The 20,762-nt window shown below is 46.3% G+C and overlaps 2 protein-coding genes across 2 annotated transcripts in view; one reads left to right on the top strand and one right to left on the bottom strand.

Annotated features, from left to right (window-relative positions):
• Positions 1-9,235: 9,235 nt before the first annotated feature.
• Positions 9,236-11,328, top strand: LOC127908065 (uncharacterized). Its single transcript, XM_052465071.1, has 4 exons — positions 9,236-9,487; positions 10,112-10,527; positions 10,597-10,665; positions 10,730-11,328. The coding sequence occupies exons 1-4, from the start codon at positions 9,236-9,238 to the stop codon at positions 11,208-11,210; spliced, it is 1,218 nt and encodes a 405-aa protein (XP_052321031.1). The 3' UTR covers positions 11,211-11,328.
• Positions 11,329-11,995: 667 nt separating this feature from the next.
• The window catches only part of LOC118382784 (protein Dok-7-like), a 72,805-nt gene continuing 64,038 nt past the window's right edge, over positions 11,996-20,762 (bottom strand). Inside the window, 3 exon segments of the mRNA XM_052465070.1 lie at positions 11,996-12,345; positions 17,082-17,210; positions 17,590-17,629. Coding sequence (XP_052321030.1) covers positions 11,996-12,345; positions 17,082-17,210; positions 17,590-17,629 — 519 coding nt within the window.

The following is a 20,762-nucleotide window of genomic DNA, read 5'->3' as shown; positions in this document are numbered from 1 at the left end:
TAGGTATTATAATCAACTTTAGGTTATAAACATGTCCTGTTCCCAACAGTAGGTATTATAATCTTTAGGTTATAAACATGTGTTTAGGTATTATAATCAACTTTAGTTATAAACATGTCCTGTTTCAACAGTAGGTGTTATAAACATGTGCTTCAGGTGGTATAATCAACCTGAGGTTATAAACATGTGTTCTGTAGGTTTATAATCTTTAGGTTATAAACATGTGTTCCCAATAGGTAGTGCTGCTTCAGGTTATAAACATGGTTCCCCACAGTAGGTATTATAATCAACTTTAGGATCTCAACAGTAGGTATTATAATGACTTTGGTTTGGGATGTTGTTTCAGTGAAGGTTATAAACTGTTCCCAACAGTAGGTATTAACTCAACCTTAGTTATAAACATGTGTTCCCAGATGAAGTAGGTATAAGAGAATGCTTTAGGTTATAAACATGTGTTCCCAATAGTAGTGGCTAAATATAAAACAAGTATATAATCAACTTTAGGTTATAAACATGTGTTCCCAACAGTAGTATTATAATCAACTTTAGGTTATAAACATGTGTTAACAGTAGTATTATAATCAACTTCAGGTTATAAACATGTCCTGTTCCTTTAGGTATTATGGTCAACTTTAGGTTATTCATGTCCTGTTCCCAGGTCTGTCCTTATAATCAACTTTAGGTTATAAACATGTCCTGTTCCAGCTCCAGTCAGGCCTATGATCAACTTTAGGTTATAAACATGTCCCCTGTTAACAGTGTTCTCCTCCAGCTATAAACAGTCCTGTTCCAACAGTAGGTATTATAATCAACTTAGGTTATAAACATGTTCTGTTCCCTCCAGTATTCAGCCTTTAGGTTATAAACATGTGGTAACAGTAGGTATTATAATCAACTTTGTCTTCATGTGTTCCCCAGGCTATAATCAGCCTTTAGGTTATAAACATGTGGTCCCAACAGTAGGTATTATTCATCCTTCAGGTTATAAACATGTCCTGTTCCCAACAGTGGTATTATAATCAACTTTAGGTTATAAACATGTGTTCCCAATAGTAGGTATTATAATGCTTTAGGTTATAAACATGTGCCCCCAACAGTAGGTATTATAATCAACACCAGTTATAAACATCATGTTCCCAACAGTAGGTATTATGGTCAACTTTAGGTTATAAACATGTCCTGTTCCCAACTAGGTATTATGCACACTTTAGGTTATAAACATGTCCTGTTCCCAACAGTAGGTATTATGATCAACTTTAGGTTATAAACATTCCTGTTCCCAGACAGTAGGTATTATAATCAACTTTAGGTTATAAACATGTCCTGTTCCCAACAGTAGGTATTATAATCAATGGCTTTAGTTATAAACATGTTGTTCCCAACAGTAGGTATTATAATCAACTTTAGGTTATAAACATGTGTTCCCAACAGTAGGTATTATAATCAACTTTAGGTTATAAGAGACTGTAGGCCACAGTGTATTATAATCAACTTTGTTATAAACATGTGTTCCCAACAGTAGGTATTATAATCAACTTTAGGTTATAAACATGTCCTGTTCCCAACAGTAGGTATTATAATCAACTTTAGGTTATAAACATGTCTTCCCAACAGTAGGTATTATAATCAACTTTAGGTTATAAACATGTGTTGTATTATAATCAACTTTGTTATAAACATGTGTTCCCAACAGTAGGTATTATAATCAACTTTAGGTTATAAACATGTCCTGTTCCCAACAGTAGGTATTATGTCAACTTTAGGTTATAAACATGTCCTGTTCCCAACAGTAGGTATTATAATCAACTTTAGGTTATAAACATGTCCTGTTCCCAACAGTAGGTATTATGATCAACTTTAGGTTATAAACATGTCCTGTTCCCAACAGTAGGTATTATAATCAACTTTAGGTTATAAACATGTCCTGTTCCCAACAGTAGGTATTATAATCAACTTTAGGTTATAAACATGTCCTGTTCCCAACAGTAGGTATTATAATCAACTTTAGGTTATAAACATGTCCTGTTCCCAACAGTAGGTATTATAATCAACTTTAGGTTATAAACATGTCCTGTTCCCAACAGTAGGTATTATAATCAACTTTAGGTTATAAACATGTGTTCCCAACAGTAGGTATTATAATCAACTTTAGGTTATAAACATGTGTTCCCAACAGTAGGTATTATAATCAACTTTAGGTTATAAACATGTCCTATTCAACCATTATAATGAATACCGTCAATGTAAATAAGAATTTGTTCTTAACTGACTTTGAGTTAAATTAAGTAAATACATACATATAGGATCTCAGTGTGGTGGAGGAGTCATTGTGTTTGCTGATGGACACCAATTTCTTAACAATAAATCATAAATTACTGGGTTGCTGATGAAGGCAACGGACCTAACAATTAAGTATATCTATTTTTAATCCACTTCCACTATCCTCTAAGAGTTGCTGAATCTCCTCTCCAGTCTGCTCCTCTATTCAGACACCTTGGATGGAGAGAGAGGTGACATCAGTGTTCCCTATCACTGGTGGCTGTCAGTAGATTATCCTCCCCAAAACTAGATTTTGGTCAAAGTGCCCCATCCCATTCCCCCCAGCTCAACATGTCCCTGTCCAGCCCCATCCCATTCCCCCAGCTCAACATGTCCCAGTCCAGCCCCACCCCATTCCCCCAGCTCAACATGTCCCAGTCCAGCCCCATCCCATTCCCCCCAGCTCAACATGTCTCTGTCCAGCCCCATCCCATTCCCTCCAGCCCCATCCCTCAGCTCAACATGTCCCTGTCCAGCCCCATCCCATTCCCTCCAGCCCCATCCCATTCCCCCAGCTCAACATGTCCCTGTCCAGCCCCATCCCATCTCCCCCAGCTCAACATGTCCCTGTCCAGCCCCATCCCATTCCCCCCAGCTCAACATGTCCCTGTCCAGCCCCATCCCATTCCCTCCAGCCCCATCCCATCCCCCCCAGCTCAACATGTCCCTGTCCAGCCCCATCCCATTCCCCCAGCTCAACATTCTGTCCAGCCCCATCCCATTCCCCCAGCTCAACATGTCCCTGTCCAGCCCCATCCCATTCCCCCAGCTCAACATGTCCCTGTGCCCCATCCCATTCCCTCCAGCATCCCATTCCCCCAGCTCAACATGTCTCTGTCCAGCCCCATCCCATTCCCCCAGCTCAACATGTCCCTGTCCAGCCCCATCCCATTCCCCCCAGCTCAACATGTCCCTGTCCAGCCCCATCCCATTCCCCCAGCTCAACTGTCCCTGTCCAGCCCCATCCCATTCCCCCAGCTCAACATGTCTCTGTCCAGCCCCATCCCATCCCCCAGCTCAACATGTCCCTGTCCAGCCCCATCCCATTCCCCGCAGCTCAACATGTCCCTGTCCAGCCCCATCCCATTCCCCCAGCTCAACATGTCCCTGTCCAGCCCCATCCCATTCCCCCAGCTCAACATGTCTCTGTCCATCCCATTCCCCCAGCTCAACATGTCCCTGTCCAGCCCCATCCCATTCCCTCCAGCTCAACATGTCCCTGTCCAGCCCCATCCCATTCCCCCAGCTCAACATGTCCCTGTCCAGCCCCATCCCATTCCCTCCAGCTCAACATGTCCCCGTCCAGCCCCATTTATTCCCCCAGCTCAACATGTCCCTGTCCAGCCCCATCCCATTCCCCCAGCTCAACATGTCCCTGTCCAGCCCCATCCCATTCCCCCAGCTCAACATGTCTCTGTCCAGCCCCATCCCATTCCCCCAGCTCAACATGTCCCTGTCCAGCCCCATCCCATTCCCCCAGCTCAACATGTCTCTGTCCAGCCCCATCCCATTCCCCCAGCTCAACATGTCCCTGTCCAGCCCCATCCCATTCCCCCAGCTCAACATGTCCCTGTCCAGCCCCATCCCATTCCCCCAGCTCAACATGTCCCTGTCCAGCCCCATCCCATTCCCCCAGCTCAACATGTCCCTGTCCAGCCCCATCCCATTCCCCCAGCTCAACATGTCCCTGTCCAATCCCATTCCCCCAGCTCAACATGTCCCTGTCCAGCCCCATCCCATTCCCTCCAGCCCCATCCCATTCCCCCAGCTCAACACGTCTCTGTCCAGCCCCATCCCATTCCCCCAGCTCAACATGTCTCTGTCCAGCCCCATCCCATTCCCCCAGCTCAACATGTCCCTGTCCAGCCCCATCCATTCCCCCAGCTCAACATGTCCCTGTCCAGCCCCATCCCATTCCCCCAGCTCAACATGTCTCTGTCCAGCCCCATCCCATCCCCCCAGCTCAACATGCCAGTCCAGCCCCATTTCCCCGCAGCTCAACATGTCCCTGTCCAGCCCCATCCCAAGCTCAACATGTCCCTGTCCAGCCCCATCCCATTCCCCCAGCTCAACATGTCTCTGTCCATCCCATTCCCAGCTCAACATGTCCCTGTCCAGCCCCATCCCATTGCCTCCAGCTCAACATGTCCCTGTCCAGCCCCATCCCATTCCCCCAGCTCAACATGTCCCTGTCCAGCCCCATCCCATTCCCTCCAGCTCAACATGTCCCCTCCAGCCCCATCCCATTCCCCCAGCTCAACATGTCCCTGTCCAGCCCCATCCCATTCCCCCCCTCAACATGTCCCTGTCCAGCCCCATCCCATTCCCCCAGCTCAACATGTCTCTGTCCAGCCCCATCCCATTCCCCCAGCTCAACATGTCCCTGTCCAGCCCCATCCCATTCCCCCAGCTCAACATGTCTCTGTCCAGCCCCATCCCATTCCCCCAGCTCAACATGTCCCTGTCCAGCCCCATCCCATTCCCCCAGCTCAACATGTCCCTGTCCAGCCCCATCCCATTCCCCCAGCTCAACATGTCCCTGTCCAGCCCCATCCCATTCCCCCAGCTCAACATGTCCCTGTCCAGCCCCATCCCATTCCCCCAGCTCAACATGTCCCTGTCCAGCCCCATCCCATTCCCCAGCCAACATGTCCCTGTCCAGCCCCATCCCATTCCCCCAGCTCAACATGTCCCTGTCCAGCCCCATCCCATTCCCCCAGCTCAACATGTCCCTGTCCAGTCCCATTCCCCCAGCTCAACATGTTTCCAGCCCCATATTCCCCCAGCTCAACATGTCTCTTCCATCCCATTCCCCCAGCTCAACATGTCCCTGTCCAGCCCCATCCCACCCTCCAGCTCAACATGTCCCTGTCCAGCCCCATCCCATTCCCTCCAGCTCAACATGTCCCTGTCCAGCCCCATCCCATTCCCCCAGCTCAACATGTGCCTGTCCAGCCCCATCCCATTCCCCCAGCTCAACATGTCTCTGTCCAGCCCCATCCCATTCCCCCAGCTCAACATGTCCCTGTCCATCCCATTCCATTCCCCCAGCTCAACATGTCCCTGTCCAGCCCCATCCCATTCCCCCAGCTCAACATGTCTCTGTCCAGCCCCATCCCATTCCCCCAGCTCAACATGTCCCTGTCCAGCCCCATCCCATTCCCCCAGCTCAACATGTCTCTGTCCATCCCCATCCCATTCCCCCAGCTCAACATGTCCCTGTCCAGCCCCATCCCATTCCCCCAGCTCAACATGTCCCTGTCCAGCCCCAACATTCCCCCAGCTCAACATGTCCCTGTCCAGCCCCATCCCATTCCCCCAGCTCAACATGTCGCTCCCAGCCCCATCCCATTCCCCCAGCTCAACATGTCGCTGTCCAGCCCCACCCCATTCCCCCATCAACATGTCCCTGTCCAGCCCCACCCCATTCCCCCAGCTCAACATGTCCCTGTCCAGCCCCATCCCATTCCCCCAGCTCAACATGTCGCTGTCCAGCCCCATCCCATTCCCCCAGCTCAACATGTCGCTGTCCAGCCCCATCCCATTCCCCCAGCTCAACATGTCGCTGTCCAGCCCCATCCCATTCCCCCCAGCTCAACATGTCTCTGTCCATCCCCATCCCATTCCCCCAGCTCAACAGCTGTATTATCCCCCAGCTCAACATGTCGCTGTCCAGCCCCATCCCATTCCCCCATAAACATGTCCTGTTCCCCAACATGTCCCTGTCCAGCCCCATCCCATTCCCCCATCAACATGTCCCTGTCCAGCCCCATCCCATTCCCCCAGCTCAACATGTCCCAGTCCAATCAACTTTCCCCCAGCTCATACATGTCCCTGTCCAGCCCCATCCCATTCCCCCAGCTCAACAGTCTCTGTCCATCCCATAGCTCAACATGTCCCAGTCCAGCCCCAGTTATAAACATGTCCCTGTCCAGCCCCATCCCATTCCCCCAGCTCAACATGTCCCTGTCCAGCCCCATCCACATTCCCCCAGCTCAACATGTCCCTGTCCAGCCCCATCCCATTCCCCCAGCTCAACATGTCCCTGTCCAGCCCCACCCCATTCCCCCAGCTCAACATGTCTCTGTCCAGCCCCATCCCATTCCCCCAGCTCAACATTATAAGCCCCACCCTTTAGGTTATAAACATGTCCAGCCCCATCCCATTCCCCCAGCTCAACATCCCTATAATCCCCCAGCTCAACATGTTAGGTTATAAACATTCCCCCAGCTCAACATGTAGTCCAGCCCCATCCCATTCCCCAGCTCAACATGTCCCTGTCCATAAACATCCCATTCCCCCAAACAGTCCCTGTCCAGCCCCATCCCATTCCCCCAGGTCAACATGTCCCTGTCAGCCCCACCCCATTCCCCCAGCTCAACATGTCTCTGTCCATCCCATTCCCCCAGCTCAACATGTCTCTGTCCAGCCCCATCCCATTCCCCCAGCTCAACATGTCCCTGTCCAGCCCCATCCCATTCCCCCAGCTCAACATGTCCCTGTCCAGCCCCATCCCATTCCCCCAGCTCAACATGTCTAGTCCATCCCATTCCCCCAGCTCAACATGTCCCTGTCCAGCCCCATCCCATCCCCCAGCTCAACATGTCCCAACAGCCCCATCCCATTCCCCCAGCTCAACATGTCCCTGTCCAGCCCCATTATCCCCCCAGCTCAACATGTCCCTGTCCAGCCCCATCCCACCCCAGCTCAACATGTTATCCAGCCCCATCCCATTCCCCCAGCTCAACATGTCCCTGTCCAGCCCCATCCCATTCCCCCAGCTCAAATGTCCCTGTCCAGCCCCATCCCATTCCCCCAGCTCAACATGTCCCTGTCCAGCCCCATCCCATTCCCCCAGCTCAACATGTCCCTGTCCAGCCCCATCCCATTCCCCCAGCTCAACATGTCCCTGTCCAGCCCCATCCCATTCCCCCAGCTCAACATGTCCCTGTCCAGCCCCATCCCATTCCCCCAGCTCAACATGTCCCAGTCCAGCCCCACCCCATTCCCCCAGCTCAACATGTCTCTGTCCAGGACCCCATTCCCCCAGCTCAACATGTCCCTGTCCAGCCCCATCCCATCCCCCAGCTCAACATGTCCCTGTCCAGCCCCATCCCATTCCCTCCAGCTCAACATGTCCCTGTCCAGCCCCACCCCATTCCCCCAGCTCAACATGTCCCAACAGGACCCCATTCCCCAGCTCAACATGTAAGTCCATATCCCATTTCCCCAGCTCAACATGTCCCTGTCCAGCCCCATCCCATTCCCCCAGCTCAACATGTCCCTGTCCAGCCCCATCCCATTCCCCCAGCTCAACATGTCCCCTGTTCAGATCCCTTCCCCCAGCTCAGACATGTCTCTGTCCAGCCCCATTCCCCCAGCTCAACATGTCCCTGTCCAGCCCCACCCCATTCCCCCAGCTCAACATGTCCTGTCCAGCCCCATCCCATTCCCCCAGCTCAACATGTCCCTGTCCAGCCCCATCCCATTCCCCCCCAGCTCAACATGTCCCTGTCCAGCCCCATCCCATTCCCCCAGCTCAACATGTCCCAGTCCAGCCCCATCCCATTCCCCCAGCTCAACATGTCCCTGTCCAGCCCCACCCCATTCCCCCAGCTCAACATGTCCCTGTCCAGCCCCATCCCATCCCCCAGCTCAACATGTCCCTGTCCAGCCCCACCCCATTCCCCCCAGCTCAACATGTCCCTGTCCAGCCCCATCCCATCCCCCCCAGCTCAACATGTCCCTGTCCAGCCCCATCCCATTCCCCCCAGCTCAACATGTCCCAGTCCAGCCCCATCCCATTCCCCCAGCTCAACATGTCCCAGTCCAGCCCCATCCCATCCCCCAGCTCAACATGTCCCTGTCCAGCCCCATCCCATTCCCCCAGCTCAACATGTCCCTGTCCAGCCCCATCCCATTCCCCCCAGCTCAACATGTCCCTGTCCAGCCCCATCCCATTCCCCCAGCTCAACATGTCCCTGTCCAGCCCCATCCCATTCCCCCCAGCTCAACATGTCCCTGTCCAGCCCCATCCCATTCCCCCAGCTCAACATGTCCCTGTCCAGCCCCATCCCATTCCCCCAGCTCAACATGTCTCTGTCCAGCCCCATCCCATTCCCCCCAGCTCAACATGTCCCTGTCCAGCCCCACCCCATTCCCCCCCAGCTCAACATGTCCCTGTCCAGCCCCATCCCATTCCCCCCAGCTCAACATGTCCCTGTCCAGCCCCATCCCATTCCCCCCAGCTCAACATGTCCCTGTCCAGCCCCATCATGTTCATTGCTGTTATGTACAGTCTGTGAACAAAGTTAAACTAATACATTTTATGTTTTGGATTACAGGATACCCAAGATCCTATTTCTCCATATTCTGTTCCAGTTAAAGGGTGGTTCAGATTCACTTAGATCTGTGGACCATACTTTTTTAATGGCTCGCTCAGAATATGAACTTTCCAAGAGTTGTTTATATATTATAGAGATCATTCCTTTCAGGAGCACAGATGATTTATTTATAAATCATTGGATGGTGGAGTTTCCCCAGAAGGCAGACATCGGAGGATGGGTTGAGATGCAGCCGATGCAGAAAAAACACACATCTCTAGTTTAAACTCCATGGATGTAATGGTTCAGTCCAACTCCATAATGGTTCAGTCCAACTCCATGGATGTAATGGTTCAGTCCAACTCCATAATGGTTCAGTCCAACTCCATGGATGTAATGGTTCAGTCCAACTCCATAATGGTTCAGTCCAACTCCATAATGGTTCAGTCCAACTCCGTGGATGTAATGGTTCAGTCCAACTCCATAATGGTTCAGTCCAACTCCATAATGGTTCAGTCCAACTCCATGGATGTAATGGTTCAGTCCAACTCCATAATGGTTCAGTCCAACTCCATAATGGGTCCAACTCCATAATGGTTCAGTCCAACTCCGTGGATGTAATGGTTCAGTCCAACTCCATAATGGTTCAGTCCAACTCCATAATGGTTCAGTCCAACTCCATAATGGTTCAGTCCAACTCCATGGATGTAATGGTTCAGTCCAACTCCATAATGGTTCAGTCCAACTCCATAATGGTTCAGTCCAACTCCATAATGGTTCAGTCCAACTCCATAATGGTTCAGTCCAACTCCATGGATGTAATGGTTCAGTCCAACTCCGTGGATGTAATGGTTCAGTCCAACTCTGCTCTGTCTTATCAATAGATGTACTTCTGTCTTGACTTTGATCTGATTAACAGTGTTTGTTGAAAACGCTCCAATGTCGTTTTGAACAACTTTTCCATTTCTGATGTCTTCTTTACTGGGGATTTGTTCAGATGTAAATGCCGTTACATTGTTTTAATAAAACCTTTAATGTCGTCCCACGCAGGGGGTCATCGACTGCATCATTATAGTTAATCATCATGAATTCATTCAGTTCAGATTGAAATTAGAACACAGGAAGTAGGATTTTGTAGTAATGAAACATTACAGCACCATCTTGTGGCTCTTTCAGGAGATTCTGAAGCCCTGTGGATCTTGGTCCTAAAACATGGCACTATAAAGGGAATAGACTGCCATTTGGGACGCAAATATCATCACAAAAACTAGGGCAGGGCTGGCCAACAGTCTTCCTGGAGATCTACTGTCCTGTGTGTCAAACATCATCACTAGGGCAGGGCTGGCCAACAGTCTTCCTGGAGATCTACTGTCCTGTGTGTCAAACATCATTAACTAGGTCAGGGCTGGCCAACCCTCTTCCTGGAGATCTACTGTCCTGTGTGTGTCAAACATCATCACAATAACTAGGGCAGGGCTGGCCAACCCTCTTCCTGGAGATCTACTGTCCTGTGGGTGTCAAACATCATCACAATAACTAGGGCAGGGCTGGCCAACCCTCTTCCTGGAGATCTACTGTCCTGTGTGTCAAACATCATCACAATAACTAGGGCAGGGCTGGCCAACCCTGTTCCTGGAGATCTACTGTCCTGTGTGTCAAACATCATCACAATAACTAGGGCAGGGCTGGCCAACCGTCTTCCTGGAGATCTACTGTCCTGTGTGTCAAACATCATCACAATAACTAGGGCAGGGCTGGCCAACCGTCTTCCTGGAGATCTACTGTCCTGTGTGTCAAACATCATCACAATAACTAGGTCAGGGCTGGCCAACCCTCTTCCTGGAGATCTACTGTCCTGTGTGTCAAACATCATCACAATAACTAGGTCAGGGCTGGCCAACCGTCTTCCTGGAGATCTATTGTCCTGTGTGTCAAACATCATCACAATAACTAGGGCAGGGCTGGCCAACCGTCTTCCTGGAGATCTACTGTCCTGTGTGTCAAACATCATCACAATAACTAGGTCAGGGCTGGCCAACCGTCTTCCTGGAGATGTCCTGTGTGTCAAACATCATCACAATAACTAGGTCAGGGCTGGCCAACCCTCTTCCTGGAGATCTACTGTCCTGTGTGTCAAACATCATCACAATAACTAGGTCAGGGCTGGCCAACCCTCTTCCTGGAGATCTACTGTCCTGTGTGTCAAACATCATCACAATAACTAGGGCAGGGCTGGCCAACAGTCTTCCTGGAGATCTACTGTCCTGTGTGTCAAACATCATCACAATAACTAGGGCAGGGCTGGCCAACAGTCTTCCTGGAGATCTACTGTCCTGTGTGTCAAACATCATCACAATAACTAGGTCAGGGCTGGCCAACCCTCTTCCTGGAGATCTACTGTCCTGTGTGTCAAACATCATCACAATAACTAGGGCAGGGCTGGCCAACCCTCTTCCTGGAGATCTACTGTCCTGTAGGTTTACAGTCCAACCCTCTTCCTGGAGATCTACTGTCCTGTCGGTTTACAGTCCTACAGCAATATCCCATCATTACCCACAGCAATATTGAAAGTATCCCCAAAAAGAGCCCTGTTCCCTATATAGTACACTACTGTTGATCAGAACACCGTGCTGGGCCCTGGTCTAAAGTAGTGTACTATATAGGGAATAGGGTGTCAATTGAGACGTAAACCCCATTTAGTATTTGATAAAGCAGAGGATTGTGTGCAGCGAGTCCTAAAGCGGTTAAATAAATCCCTGTGTTCAGCACGACGATTTAATGAGTGATTTTCTACCAATTACACTCTGTTTCCATGGTGACCCATTGACACCGTGTGTGTGTGTGTGTGTGTGTGTGTGTGTGTGTGTGTGTGTGTGTGTGTGTGTGTGTGTGTGTGTGTGTGTGTGTGTGTGTGTGTGTGTGTGTGTGTAACTAAGCCCGTCTAAGTCTATAATGAATTTCCTCCAGACTACAACAGAAGAGTTGAAGCATCACAGTCTTCTTGGCATCACTAAAGTCAAAACCTATTGGACGTCTGAAGGATTTAAGGAAATGGGATGAGAAAAGGGACTTTAGACAGCTAGGAAACAGCCAGAGTCAACAGCACCCTATTGTCTAGTGTTAAAGGGCCCATAGGGCTCTGGTCTAAAGTAGTGCACTACTTAGGGTATAGGGTGCCAATTGGGATAGAGATTGAGAGCAAGATTTGAGCTAAGGGACAGCAGACCAGCCAACCTGCCAGCCAATCTGCCAGCCAACCTGCCAGCCAGCCAATCAACCTGCCAGCCAGCCAATCAACCCGCCAGCCAGCCAGCCAACCTGCCAGCCAGCCAGCCAACCTGCCAGCCAGCCAATCAACCTGCCAGCCAGCCAAACTGCCAGCAAAACACTTGAGCCAACATGGAGAGCCGTAAACACCTATCTAAAATGGCCATCTGAGAGGGGTTGGTGTTCTTACTGGGTCTGCGCAGCTGCACAGGGTTACCCCTCGCTGTAGTGATGTTGGTGGAAACTGGCCCACCGTAGGGCTCTGGCTGTAGATCCAGCTCCATGTACAGCAGCTCTCTGCCAGCTCTGTTAGCTTTAGCCGCAGGGCTAACGGGGATGTTGACGTAGTTCACACTGGGGTCGGTGTGGTGACGCCTGTCCAGGACTGATGACATCATCATGGCAGAAGCATCCGGAGGAAACTTAAAGATTCTCCCTGGGAGAATGACAGAGAGTCAGACAGACAGACAGACAGACACTCCCTGGGAGAATGACAGAGAGTCAGACAGACAGACAGACAGACACTCCCTGGGAGAATGACAGAGAGTCAGACAGACAGACAGACACTCCCTGGGAGAATGACAGAGAGTCAGACAGACAGACAGACAGACACTCCCTGGGAGAATGACAGAGAGTCAGACAGACAGACAGACACTCCCTGGGAGAATGACAGAGAGTCAGACAGACAGACAGACAGACAGACACTCACTGGGAGAATGACAGAGAGTCAGACAGACAGACAGACACTCACTGGGAGAATGACAGAGAGTCAGACAGACAGACACTCCCTGGGAGAATGACAGAGAGTCAGACAGACAGACACTCCCTGGGAGAATGACAGAGAGTCAGACAGACAGACAGACAGACAGACAGACAGACAGACAGACAGACAGACAGACAGACACTCCCTGGGAGAATGACAGAGAGTCAGACAGACAGACAGACACTCCCTGGGAGAATGACAGAGTCAGACAGACAGACAGACACTCCCTGGGAGAATGACAGAGAGTCAGTCAGACAGACAGACACTCCCTGGGAGAATGACAGAGTCAGACAGACAGACAGACACTCCCTGGGAGAATGACAGAGAGTCAGTCAGACAGACAGACAGACACTCCCTGGGAGAATGACAGTCAGTCAGACAGACAGACACTCCCTGGGAGAATGACAGAGAGTCAGACAGACACTCCCTGGGAGAATGACAGAGTCAGTCAGTCAGTCAGACAGACAGACAGACACTCCCTGGGAGAATGACAGAGTCAGACAGACAGACAGACAGACACTCCCTGGGAGAATGACAGAGTCAGTCAGTCAGACAGACAGACACTCCCTGGGAGAATGACAGTCAGTCAGACAGACACTCCCTGGGAGAATGACAGAGTCAGACAGACACTCCCTGGGAGAATGACAGAGAGTCAGTCAGTCAGACACTCCCTGGGAGAATGACAGAGTCAGTCAGTCAGACAGACAGACACTCCCTGGGAGAATGACAGAGAGTCAGACAGACAGACAGACACTCCCTGGGAGAATGACAGAGAGTCAGTCAGACAGACAGACACTCCCTGGGAGAATGACAGAGAGTCAGACAGACAGACAGACACTCCCTGGGAGAATGACAGAGAGTCAGTCAGACAGACAGACACTCCCTGGGAGAATGACAGAGAGTCAGTCAGACAGACAGACACTCCCTGGGAGAATGACAGAGAGTCAGTCAGACAGACAGACACTCCCTGGGAGAATGACAGAGAGTCAGTCAGACAGACAGACACTCCCTGGGAGAATGACAGAGAGTCAGACAGACAGACAGACACTCCCTGGGAGAATGACAGAGAGTCAGTCAGACAGACAGACACTCCCTGGGAGAATGACAGAGAGTCAGTCAGACAGACAGACACTCCCTGGGAGAATGACAGAGAGTCAGTCAGACAGACAGACACTCCCTGGGAGAATGACAGAGAGTCAGACAGACAGACAGACAGACACTCCCTGGGAGAATGACAGAGAGTCAGTCAGACAGACAGACACTCCCTGGGAGAATGACAGAGAGTCAGACAGACAGACAGACAGACAGACACTCCCTGGGAGAATGACAGAGAGTCAGACAGACAGACAGACACTCCCTGGGAGAATGACAGAGAGTCAGACAGACAGACAGACACTCCCTGGGAGAATGACAGAGAGTCAGTCAGACAGACAGACACTCCCTGGGAGAATGACAGAGAGTCAGTCAGACAGACAGACACTCCCTGGGAGAATGACAGAGAGTCAGTCAGACAGACAGACACTCCCTGGGAGAATGACAGAGAGTCAGTCAGACAGACAGACACTCCCTGGGAGAATGACAGAGAGTCAGTCAGACAGACAGACACTCCCTGGGAGAATGACAGAGAGTCAGACAGACAGACAGACAGACACTCCCTGGGAGAATGACAGAGAGTCAGTCAGACAGACAGACACTCCCTGGGAGAATGACAGAGAGTCAGACAGACAGACAGACACTCCCTGGGAGAATGACAGAGAGTCAGACAGACAGACACTCCCTGGGAGAATGACAGAGAGTCAGACAGACAGACAGACAGACAGACACTCCCTGGGAGAATGACAGAGAGTCAGACAGACAGACAGACACTCCCTGGGAGAATGACAGAGTCAGTCAGACAGACAGACACTCCCTGGGAGAGTGACAGAGAGTCAGACAGACAGACAGACACTCCCTGGGAGAATGACAGAGAGTCAGACAGACAGACAGACACTCCCTGGGAGAATGACAGAGAGTCAGTCAGACAGACAGACACTCCCTGGGAGAATGACAGAGAGTCAGACAGACAGACAAGACACTCCCTGTGAGAATGACAGAGAGTCAGACAGACAGACAGACACTCCCTGGGAGAATGACAGAGAGTCAGACAGACAGATAAGACACTCCCTGGGAGAATGACAGAGAGTCAGACAGACAGACAGACACTCCCTGGGAGAATGACAGAGAGACAGACAGACAGACAGACAGACAGACAGACAGACAGACAGACAGACAGACACTCCCTGGGAGAATGACAGAGAGTCAGTCAGACAGACAGACACTCCCTGGGAGAATGACAGAGAGTCAGACAGACAGACAGACACTCCCTGGGAGAATGACAGAGAGACAGACAGACAGACAGACAGACAGACAGACAGACAGACAGACAGACAGACACTCCCTGGGAGAATGACAGAGAGTCAGTCAGACAGACAGACACTCCCTGGGAGAATGACAGAGAGTCAGTCAGACAGACAGACACTCCCTGGGAGAATGACAGAGAGTCAGTCAGACAGACAGACACTCCCTGGGAGAATGACAGAGAGTCAGACAGACAGACACTCCCTGGGAGAACGACAGAGAGTCAGTCAGACAGACACTCCCTGGGAGAATGACAGAGTCAGACAGACACTCCCTGGGAGAATGACAGAGACTCAGTCAGACAGACAGACACTCCCTGGGAGAATGACAGAGAGTCAGTCAGACAGACACTCCCTGGGAGAATGACAGTCAGACAGACAGACACTCCCTGGGAGAATGACAGTCAGACAGACAGACACTCCCTGGGAGAATGACAGAGTCAGTCAGACAGACAGACACTCCCTGGGAGAATGACAGAGTCAGTCAGACAGACAGACACTCACTGGGAGAATGACAGACAGACAGACACTCCCTGGGAGAATGACAGAGAGTCAGTCAGTCAGACAGACACTCCCTGGGAGAATGACAGAGTCAGTCAGACAGACACTCCCTGGGAGAATGACAGAGTCAGTCAGTCAGACAGACACTCCCTGGGAGAATGACAGAGTCAGTCAGACAGACACTCCCTGGGAGAATGACAGAGAGTCAGTCAGTCAGACAGACACTCCCTGGGAGAATGACAGAGAGTCAGTCAGTTAGACAGACACTCCCTGGGAGAATGACAGAGAGTCAGTCAGACAGACAGACACTCCCTGGGAGAATGACAGAGAGTCAGACAGACACTCCCTGGGAGAATGACAGAGAGTCAGACAGACACTCCCTGGGAGAATGACAGAGAGTCAGACAGACAGACACTCCCTGGGAGAATGACAGAGTCAGTCAGTCAGACAGACACTCCCTGGGAGAATGACAAGAGAGTCAGTCAGACAGACAGACACTCCCTGGGAGAATGACAGACAGACACTCCCTGGGAGAATGACAGAGTCAGTCAGTCAGACAGACACTCCCTGGGAGAATGACAGAGTCAGACAGACACTCCCTGGGAGAATGACAAGAGAGTCAGTCAGAAAGACACCCCCTGGGAGAATGACAGTCAGTCAGTCAGACAGACACTCCCTGGGAGAATGACAGAGTCAGTCAGTCAGTCAGACAGACACCCCCTGGGAGAATGACAGAGTCAGTCAGTCAGACAGACAGACACCCCCTGGGAGAATGACAGTCAGTCAGTCAGACAGACACTCCCTGGGAGAATGACAGAGTCAGTCAGTCAGTCAGACAGACACTCCCTGGGAGAATGACAGAGTCAGTCAGTCAGTCAGACAGACACTCCCTGGGAGAATGACAGTCAGACACTCCCTGGGAGAATGACAGAGAGTCAGTCAGACAGACACTCCCTGGGAGAATGACAGAGTCAGTCAGTCAGTCAGACAGACACTCCCTGGGAGAATGACAGAGAGTCAGTCAGACAGACACTCCCTGGGAGAATGACAGAGTCAGTCAGTCAGTCAGACAGACACTCCCTGGGAGAATGACAGAGAGTCAGTCAGACAGACACTCCCTGGGAGAATGACAGAGAGTCAGTCAGACAGACACTCCCTGGGAGAATGACAGAGAGTCAGTCAGACAGACACTCCCTGGGAGAATGACAGAGAGTCAGTCAGTCAGACAGACAGACACTCCCTGGGAGAATGACAGTCAGTCAGTCAGACAGACACTCCCTGGGAGAATGACAGACAGACAGACGAAGCAGGACCGTAGTAACAGAATACAATGATGTGAGCAGGACATTAAATGTACATTTAAATAAAGTTTGAATTAATGGATGTAGCGATATTGGCAACCAACACTCGTATTTTCAAACCCACACGACGAAGGACATGTCCACAGGAAAAGGTATTTTAACAGATAAAATAAAATAAAAAATAAAAACAACCAGGATGCATTGCTCTCACCGCCAGAGACTGAGGTCTGTCTGCTTGGCGTCATCGTGCCGTGGGGAGGTGGGGGTGAATAGGAGGGTTCTAGAGGGTGAGAGAGGCCCGCCTCACCCCGCCCCACCTCTCTACATTGGGGTGGTGGATCTGAGAAATGTAGGGCAGTAATGAAGGTTATCAGCAACAGGTTAATTAATATATATACAGGCCATTAGACTGGTTAATTAATTAATATATACAGGTCATTAGACTGGTTAATGAATATATACAGGCCATTAGACTGGTTAATGAATATATACAGGCCATTAGACTGGTTAATGAATATATACAGGCCATTAGACTGGTTAATTAATATATACAGGTCATTAGACAGGTTAATGAATATATATCATTTAGTTACAATGTTACATGAGAATAATGGTGTAAATACACAGACAGACAGAGGGAGGGAGGGAGGGAGGGAGGGAGGCAGGCAGGCAGGCAGGCAGGCAGGCAGGCAGGCAGGCAGGCAGGCAGGCAGGCAGACCTGGTGTTGGGGAAAGCCCTGAATGTGAAGGGCTGTTTGTCTAAAATGGAACAGAAAGAGAAAAAATATTAGACAATACATTACATTATACTACAGCACATTATACTAGAATACATTATACTACAGCACATTATACTACAATACATTATACTACAATACTTTATAATACAACACATTATACTATAATACTTTATACTAAAATACATTATACTACAATACATTATACTACAATACATTATACTACAATACAATTCATTATACTAGAATACATTATACTACAACACATTATACTGCAATACATTAAACTACAATACAATACATTATACTACAATACAATACATTATACTACAATTCAATACTTTAAACTACAACACATTATACTACAATACATTAAACTACATTATACTACAATACATTATACTAGAATACATTATACTACAATACATTAAACTACAATACAATACATTATACTACAATACAATACATTATACTACAATACAATACATTATACTACAATACAATACATTATACTACAACACATTATACTACAATACTTTATAATACAACACATTACACTATAATACAACACATTATACTATAATACTTTATACTAAAATACATTATACTACAATACATTATACTACAATACATTATACTACAATACATTATACTACAATACATTATACTACAATAGAATACATTATACTACAACACATTATACTACAATACATTAAACTACAATACAATACATTATACTACAATACAATACATTATACTACAATTCAATACTTTAAACTACAACACATTATACTACAATACATTAAACTACATTATACTACAATACATTATACTAGAATACATTATACTACAATACATTAAACTACAATACAATACATTATACTACAATACAATACATTATACTACAATACAATACATTATACTACAATACAATACATTATACTACAATACAATACATTATACTACAACACATTATACTACAATACTTTATAATACAACACATTACACTATAATACAACACATTATACTATAATACTTTATACTAAAATACATTATACTACAATACATTATACTACAATACAATTCATTATACTAGAATACATTATACTACAACACATTATACTACAATACATTAAACTACAATACAATACATTATACTACAATTCAATACTTTAAACTACAACACATTATACTACAATACATTAAACTACATTATACTACAATACAATACATTATACTAGAATACATTATACTACAATACATTAAACTACAATACAATACATTATACTACAATACAATACATTATACTACAATACAATACATTATACTACAATGCAATACATTAAACTACAATGCAATACATTAAACTACAATACAATACATTATACTACAATACAATACATTATACTACAACACATTATACTACAATACATTATACTACAATACATTATACTACAATACAATACATTATACTACAATATATTATACTACAACACATTATACTACAATACAATACATTAAACTACAATACATTATACTACAATTCAATACTTTATACTACAGCACATTATACTACAACACATACTACAACACATTAAAATACAATACAATACATTATACTACAATACAATACATTATACTACAATACAATACATTATACTACAATATATTATACTACAATACATTAAACTACAATACAATACATTATACTACAACACATTATACTACAATACATTATACTACAATGCAATACATTAAACTACAATACATTAAACTACAATACAATACATTATACTACAATACAATATACTACAACACATTATACTACAATACATTATACTACAATACAATACATTATACTACAATATATTATACTACAACACATTATACTACAATACATTATACTACAATACAATACATTAAACTACAACACATTATACTACAACACATTACACTACAATACAATACATTATACTACAATACATTAAACTACAACACATTATACTACAATACATTACACTACAATACAATACATTAAACTACAATACAATACATTAAACTACAATACAATACATTATACTACAATACAATACATTATACTACAACACATTATACTACAATACAATATACTACAACACAATATACTACAATACAATACATTATACTACAATACAATACATTAAACTACAATACAATACATTAAACTACAACACATTATACTACAATACAATACATTATACTACAACACATTATACTACAATACAACACATTAAACTACAATACAATACATTAAACTACAACACATTATACTACAATACAATAAATTATACTACAACACATTAAACTACAAAACAATACATTATACTACAGCACATTATACTACAATACATTCAACTACAATACATTATACTACAATACAATTCATTATACTAGAATACATTATACTACAATACAATTCATTATACTAGAATACATTATACTACAACACATTATACTACAATACATTAAACTACAATACAATACATTATACTACAATACAATACATTATACTACAATTCAATACTTTAAACTACAACACATTATACTACAATACATTAAACTACATTACAATACATTATACTACAATACATTATACTACAATACAATACATTATACTACAACACATTATACTACAATACAATACATTAAACTACAACACAATACATTAAACTACAACACATTATACTACAATACATTAAACTACAATACAATACATTATACTACAATACATTATACTACAATTCAATACTTTAAACTACAACACATTATACTACAGCACATTATACTACAACACATACTACAACACATTAAAATACAATACAATACATTATACTACAATACAATACATTATACTACAATATATTATACTACAATACATTAAACTACAATACAATACATTATACTACAACACATTATACTACAATACATTATACTACAATTCAATACTTTAAACTACAACACATTATACTACAGCACATTATACTACAACACATTATACTACAACACATTAAAATACAATACAATACATTATACTACAATACAATACATTATACTACAATACAATACATTATACTACAATATATTATACTACAATACATTAAACTACAATACAATAC

Source organism: Oncorhynchus keta, chromosome 16 (genome assembly GCF_023373465.1).
Source record: "Oncorhynchus keta strain PuntledgeMale-10-30-2019 chromosome 16, Oket_V2, whole genome shotgun sequence".
NCBI lineage: Eukaryota > Metazoa > Chordata > Actinopteri > Salmoniformes > Salmonidae > Oncorhynchus > Oncorhynchus keta.
Note: the sequence above shows the minus strand (reverse complement) of the source record. Positions and strands in the feature narration are given on the sequence as shown.